Here is a 6,508-nt window from a genome sequence, read left to right as displayed (position 1 = left end):
AAAAAAAAAAAAAAAAAACACATCATAGTAAAATTAATACCTTCTCAGCATCGAAGCTAAAAGAAAATTCTCAGGCTTTAGTATGTTGCATGGTGAAAACGGACATCAAAGTTAATAAAAAAAAAAATGTTGTAAAAAAATTCTTTTTTATATTTTTAATTTTATAATGCCATAACTTTTTGAAAGATATATGGATCAATACAATCTACCAATTTTTTAAAATTATACACTACAGATTTGCATTGAAGAGTTTTTTTTTTTATAGTGATTTTAATAACTGTCAGATATTACTATTCTTGACCCAACTATGCCATGTCCCAACTCTGCCATTACCCCATTGTGCTGGGTTTTTTTTTTAATAATTTATACATTCTAGAATACATACATTTTTTGGAAATTATCACTATTTACAAGAAATTAATGAAATTGTTTTCAATTTTTGAGGATATTATCTTTAACTAAAAACAATATCTATTAACGTATTGTCGAAGAAAAATTCTTTATAATTTACCGTGATAAATATAATTGTATAGAACAATCTTAGTGAAACACAAGTCTATATCAGACATTATTGCTGTGCTTTGTGGTAATCTATTAACTCAAAAATATTTTTATGGTTTCTGAAATTAGGCAAATATTTTTTTTTTCAATTTTAGTACATAATTTGTCTTAGTTATTGCATTAAATATATGATATAGTGTCACTGACCCGAATTGATTAAATATTCATATATTTAGTAATACTATTTATATTTGAAGGTATGGTTTCAAAATAGACGAGCAAAATTTAGACGAAATGAAAGAAGTTGTATTGCAAGGACAAGTCCAGTATCAATTATAACTGATAGAACTTTAAATATTGAACAACCGCTTTTGGCTAGATCAACTCCTACTGTTCATTCGGAATCATTTACAAGTAATTTAAAATTGGACATTATTTTGTTGATTTTATAATTAAAAGGGTGAAGTAGGTTAAATTTAAGCAAATAGGGTGATTATAAAATCATATTTTATCCTAGAATATTTAGCATATTTTATTTTAGATTGAAGAGTTCTGGTCCATACGTGTTATATTAAATGTAACTTGGAAATAAAGACTTGTACACGTATCTAAAAAAATGTTTTTAAAATTATCCCATTTCACTCTAAAATAATTTTTTTCAACATAATTTAAATTAAAATTTTTCGTAAGATTAAAGACAAACAGTATATTTTCGGTTACCTAGCAAAACAATATTTTTGTAAAAGTGTGTACTCATTTTTTTCCATGTATACTAATATAACAAGATGACATGGTCCCGCATCGCTTCGTGTTACACCGAGACCCGTGATCCGCGCCACCATTCTTAGCCGCCGCCTTCCTACGTGTAAATCATAGTTCGACGACTAATACCACGTGCCATACGCCATAGTGTTAAGTCCAGCAGACCTTGACCACCGTGACGACCCTCCGCAAATATACATTGAAATCTTCGTAACGCCGCCCTAAACGCATAAGTATGCCCTGTGTCATCGCATATTAACTATTCATTCATATTTAGATAAAACTGTATGTTGATTCTTTGGTTTGTGTCATCGACAAACGTTTGCTTTCTAAGAGGACGCCATACAGAGTATAAAACATGTTTTGGGTGGGACAACATTATTTGATCTATTTTGAGCGAAACAGTTTTTATACAAAAAAAAATGATTTTTTTCCTATTTATTCCCTGTGTTGGTTCCAAGTGGCATTTATAACGTGACGAATTTCCTGTTGAGCGGCGGTGGTAACCGATTACTTTCACATTTCAAAATCTCCCTCGCCGACGATCAAAACCAGTTATTTTATACTTTGTTATCGACGCACCGGGTTACCATTTAGCAGTCGCTTATCAGAATTTATAAAAACATTGTTATTATTGACAGGTAATGGAACTTAAATTTTAATTTTACTGTGTTCATTTTTACCATTAAGTTATTTCATGATTTTTACACGTAAATAATTAATAAATATAATTAATTCAAATATAATAAAAGTATCTATTAAATGAAAATCTGTCAGAAATTTGCATGGAGATTTTGTTTTTGTTACATTAGAAAACATACTCATCACGAATATGAATCCACGGCATACATTGTATTCGAGAGCGGCAGGACGGATCACTCGTTCTTTAGTATCTGATATTTGAGTAGCCGACGAAAATTAGATATGCTTTCTCAAAAAAATTAATTATTAGACAAAAGCCGTCATGACCAATTTAATTATGAATTTAAAGTTTACCGGTCTTAAATTTATTTGTACGTATGATAATGTATCACTCCAGGCCATTTTTTATGAATTTAATGACTCATCATAATGTTTGATAAGAAATTCTATAATGTTCAGTGCGTAATTAATAATCTCTAGATACATTAAATTCCATAAGATTAAATTGCGAGTTTTACAAAGAAATGTGTAAGACGAATAATAGACCTTGACGTCATTTAACAGCGTTTTACATATTTCGTATTTACTATAAATATATTTGTGATACTTAAAATACTCCTTACATAATAAATAATATTGTAGTATACTATGGTTTACTATAAAAAATAGAAAATATTCATCTACAATTACCCTATTTAACCCTATCACAAAGTGGCTTATTCTTTCAGTTCAGAGATAAATATTTTTAATTTCCATATTTTGCACATACGAGGTTTAACACCCCAAGCTTTATTTAAAGTTTTTCATAAATAATGAAATTATTAGAAAATTAATTTTAAGAAATTGATATATGATAAAGCGATTTTTTTATCTGTATGGGTTTAATACTAGGTATAAAAAAATGTATGTATATATAAACTCATTTATGTATATTATTGTTTAGTAATATCTTTCAAAGTTGTACTCACCAAATATGACTTCATACTTAGTGAACTCTTATTTTTTGCTTCATTGTGAATTATAACGTATTAGGCCGTATTCTGCTCGTGACTCGATTAGTGCTGTAGAAGCAGTAAAAATAAACTATTAAGTATCAAATTAAAAGAGTAAAATTTATTTTCAAAAACTGTACAAAATTAACTTTTAGTTACAATATTGCAAATTCGAAGGTTTTAAATTAAAGCTAAAACATGACCATGTGTACTTTTACCGAATAATGGGACAATCGCTTGTTACATATAAAGAAAAATGCTTTTTTTTATAATTTTTATTACCAAATGGATAAATATAGAGGAGATATACTGCAATCAAACATTATAGGATGAAAAATATCAAAATAACTTATAATGTAAACTTATCAGTTAATAATATATATTGTTAAAAAAAATAAGTACATATTTTACTTTCATAGATTTTACATGGGGTGTTTACTTCCGGAGATTATAGATCTTCAGTTCTCTAAAAGGTTGCTTAAGTTACATAAAAAAGAACCAAAAAACAAAAAATCAAAGAACACACACACACAAAAAAATTAAAAATTTGTTTGATTTATATTTTATTTTTCTTTCCTTCCTCACTTTTGTGCCAACTATTTGCAGAGAAAACCGCCTTACTAAAAACTAACAAATAACTGTAAATTAAAGGCGATTGTGTCGTGAATAGCAGCACTGCATAAAAAGATATAAAAAACTTTTATTCTTTTTTTTTCTAGACAAAAAGAATCGATTTACAATGAGCTTAAATAAAAAATTAATTTAAATAAAGAATTCCCCAACAATTTCAATTATATCCAATGTTTTAAACTTAAGTACAACTACATTTATACAATCATAATAAAGACAGTTGGTCAGTGACCGTTTACCAATATGGCGTTGTTTTAAATCTATCCAATTATAACCTAACAATTATGTGCGTCTTTATCAATGACAATAAAACACGTCATAACAGTCAGCAGTAGACTGACGCGCCGCTCCGAAATATTATTAGGACAGAGTATAAAAGCGTAAGGTAAGCGCGTGCTAACTGGAATGATTGAAGAGTTCGGTTGTAAAACATCTAAAAGCTCATTCTCACGGTCATATCGTTGTTTCTATTGACCGTATGGTGTCCCATTAATAAAAATAAATAACTCGACGCTACTTACCCACTAACTTAGGTCGGCTATGTTATTCGTTTAAGCACCCAAACAAAGAACAAAATTAAATCCTAAATTTTGTTTATGTTGATGTTACAACACCAAAACCTCATGTCTATAGAGACATTTATTCTTAGTATTGTAAGTAACAGATATGAAAACAATTGTCTATAGAAACTAAGCTAAACATTAACAAGCAATAAGAGAAAAACGGTTCATGAAATAACAAATTTTTTTTCCTATAATATCATTAAGCTAAAAATAGGGGTTCCCATGAAAGAAAATTAAAGTTTAGGATTTTTAACCACGAAGGGATAAAAAAAAAATTATTAAATTACATATTATTGTAATTTTAGAAACAATTTTTTTTCCTTTATGAAAGTTTTTAATTTCATTAGTATTGAAGAAATTAAGGGTCTTATTGATGACGCTGTATAATTTACACATGTGTAAGGACGGGAAACCCTATAAATTCAGCATCACCGATTNCTGTGTAAGGACGGGAAACCCTATAAATTCAGCATCACCGATTAAGACCTACATTACCGTAGTAGTGATTGGAAAAATTTGGATCCATACGATATTCAAAATTTTTATTTTAAACTCGACAATTCCTTTGACAATAATTTAATAAGAAAAAAATGAATTAAATTTTAAATAATAAAAATGTAATATAAAAACGGTAGCACATTGAGAGGATCGTGGCATAGTTAGGCCAAGTATAGATGATATTTGACTAATTAAAATCACTATCATACACCCAGAGAAAAACCTCGATCTATATAATAAATTCATTGTTCAATTTGATAAATATATCATTACTATTGAATCTATGATATATTTATCAATATGATGATTTTTTTTCTTATCTTGAACAATAATTAGTCATAAGAATAATTATTTTGTTCGTATTAATAAAACATTATCATAAACCCTTGATAAAATTTCTCTATCAAAATTGATTGAGGTTTTTCTTTGGGTGTAAGAAACGCTTCGATGCAAATCTGTACTTAGTGTATAATTTTAAGAAATTGGTGGATTATTCCAAAAAATTATATCCTGATTGGTAGTTCTTTGATTTATAAGTATAATATATGAATAAATACATAGTAATTTATAGTTTTAATTATAGTAATTATACTATGAAAGTGATATTAAATAATTTAATATTGTACATTTTATGGAGAAAGTATAAAAAATTATAAAGTAGTAATATATTTCGTTATTTCAATGGGAAATGTCAATAAAAATTGAAGTGTTTGATGCAAAACTTTGGTTTAAATTACTGGACTATTAGAAAATTTAATCAGCGACAAAAATAAACTTGTTCTAAACGAATTTTTAGGCTGATTTCAAATCAGTAATAAGATTTTTTCATCGCCTTCTAACTTTTGAGATTATTATTAATCAGTAAAAAGTGAATATTTAAATAAAAACAAAAAATAACTAAAAAATCTATGTTAAAATGAAATTCAATAGTATAATTATAATTTCAATAGTATACCAAAGTAATATTTGTTGTCTAACTTCGGGACAGTTTACGTACAAAATAGTCGTCGGGGGAGTTATTTTTTCTCTAACTTAAGTATGTAACATAATCTTTAATTAAACAAACTCGGAGAATTTCATCAACATTTTCAAATTGACGTTGACAAATTAAGTAGTAAAAGTTTTATGTTCGTATATTATATATAACGTTTGTATGTTTCAAGTTTTGAAACCCTCTTTGTAAGGGGATTTCTAAAAAATGTATTTTGGATAAAAGGGATATTTATAAAAAAAAATTGTATAGATCCATACATTTTTTAAAAATTATAATAAGTTAAAATTGAAAAAATAAAATTTCAAACTTTTTAAGTATGACAGCCATTTTTATATAGAAGATAAGTCGTTGGTACAATTTTTTTTTCTTTAACGTGTAGTACGTAAAAAAATTCATTTTAATATGTTTGAAGCTCGCAATAATTTCGGAACATCTTCAAAATGTAAGTTGAAAAAGGTTAATTTTTGAACAAAAGTTACTATTTTAAATCCCTCTCTTTGGGCAGCTAAAGGATCAATTAATTAAATAATTAATATCAAATGAATGGGAAATACCCAAGAAAATTAAAAAATTAATTTGTTTCGATCATTTTTAAAGAAGTTATAGTAAGAAAAGAAAAAGTTACAGTAAAATTAATACTTTCTCAGCTTCGCATTAAAGATAAAATAACTAATTTTTTTTAATCCGAATTTTCAAACTATTTGATTTTTTAGCTTCGATGCGAAGCTGAGAAGGTATTAATTTTACTATGATGTGTTTTTTTATTTTTTTTTTTTATTTTTTTTTATTTTTTTTTTTGTGTCTGTGAACGCTCAATCTCAGCTCTCGCTGGACCGATTTTGATGAACAATATGTCAAAAGATCACAAATCGTATCTAGTCGAAGACATTACCCTCAAAAATTGAAAAAAATTCCCTCGTTCCCCG

General features: G+C 27.1%; 1 protein-coding gene and 1 long non-coding RNA gene across 3 annotated transcripts in view; one reads left to right on the top strand and one right to left on the bottom strand.

The window, feature by feature from the left end:
* LOC126895626 (paired mesoderm homeobox protein 1-like) overlaps positions 1-6,508 on the top strand; it is a 26,107-nt gene that overhangs the window by 14,260 nt on the left and 5,339 nt on the right. For both annotated transcript variants that reach the window (XM_050667726.1, XM_050667727.1), the window contains exon 3: positions 759-915. In XM_050667726.1, coding sequence (XP_050523683.1) covers positions 759-915 — 157 coding nt within the window. The remainder of the gene's footprint in view (positions 1-758; positions 916-6,508) is intronic.
* LOC126895630 (uncharacterized) lies at positions 2,042-3,719 on the bottom strand. The gene is made up of 4 exons (XR_007701683.1): positions 3,309-3,719; positions 2,874-2,966; positions 2,260-2,351; positions 2,042-2,190 (listed from the first exon to the last, which is right to left on the bottom strand). It is a non-coding gene; the product is annotated as an uncharacterized LOC126895630 (long non-coding RNA).

This window comes from Daktulosphaira vitifoliae, unplaced genomic scaffold (assembly GCF_025091365.1).
Source record: "Daktulosphaira vitifoliae isolate Bord-2020 unplaced genomic scaffold, ASM2509136v1 Scaffold_1, whole genome shotgun sequence".
NCBI lineage: Eukaryota > Metazoa > Arthropoda > Insecta > Hemiptera > Phylloxeridae > Daktulosphaira > Daktulosphaira vitifoliae.
This window is presented reverse-complemented; position numbering and strand designations above follow the sequence as displayed.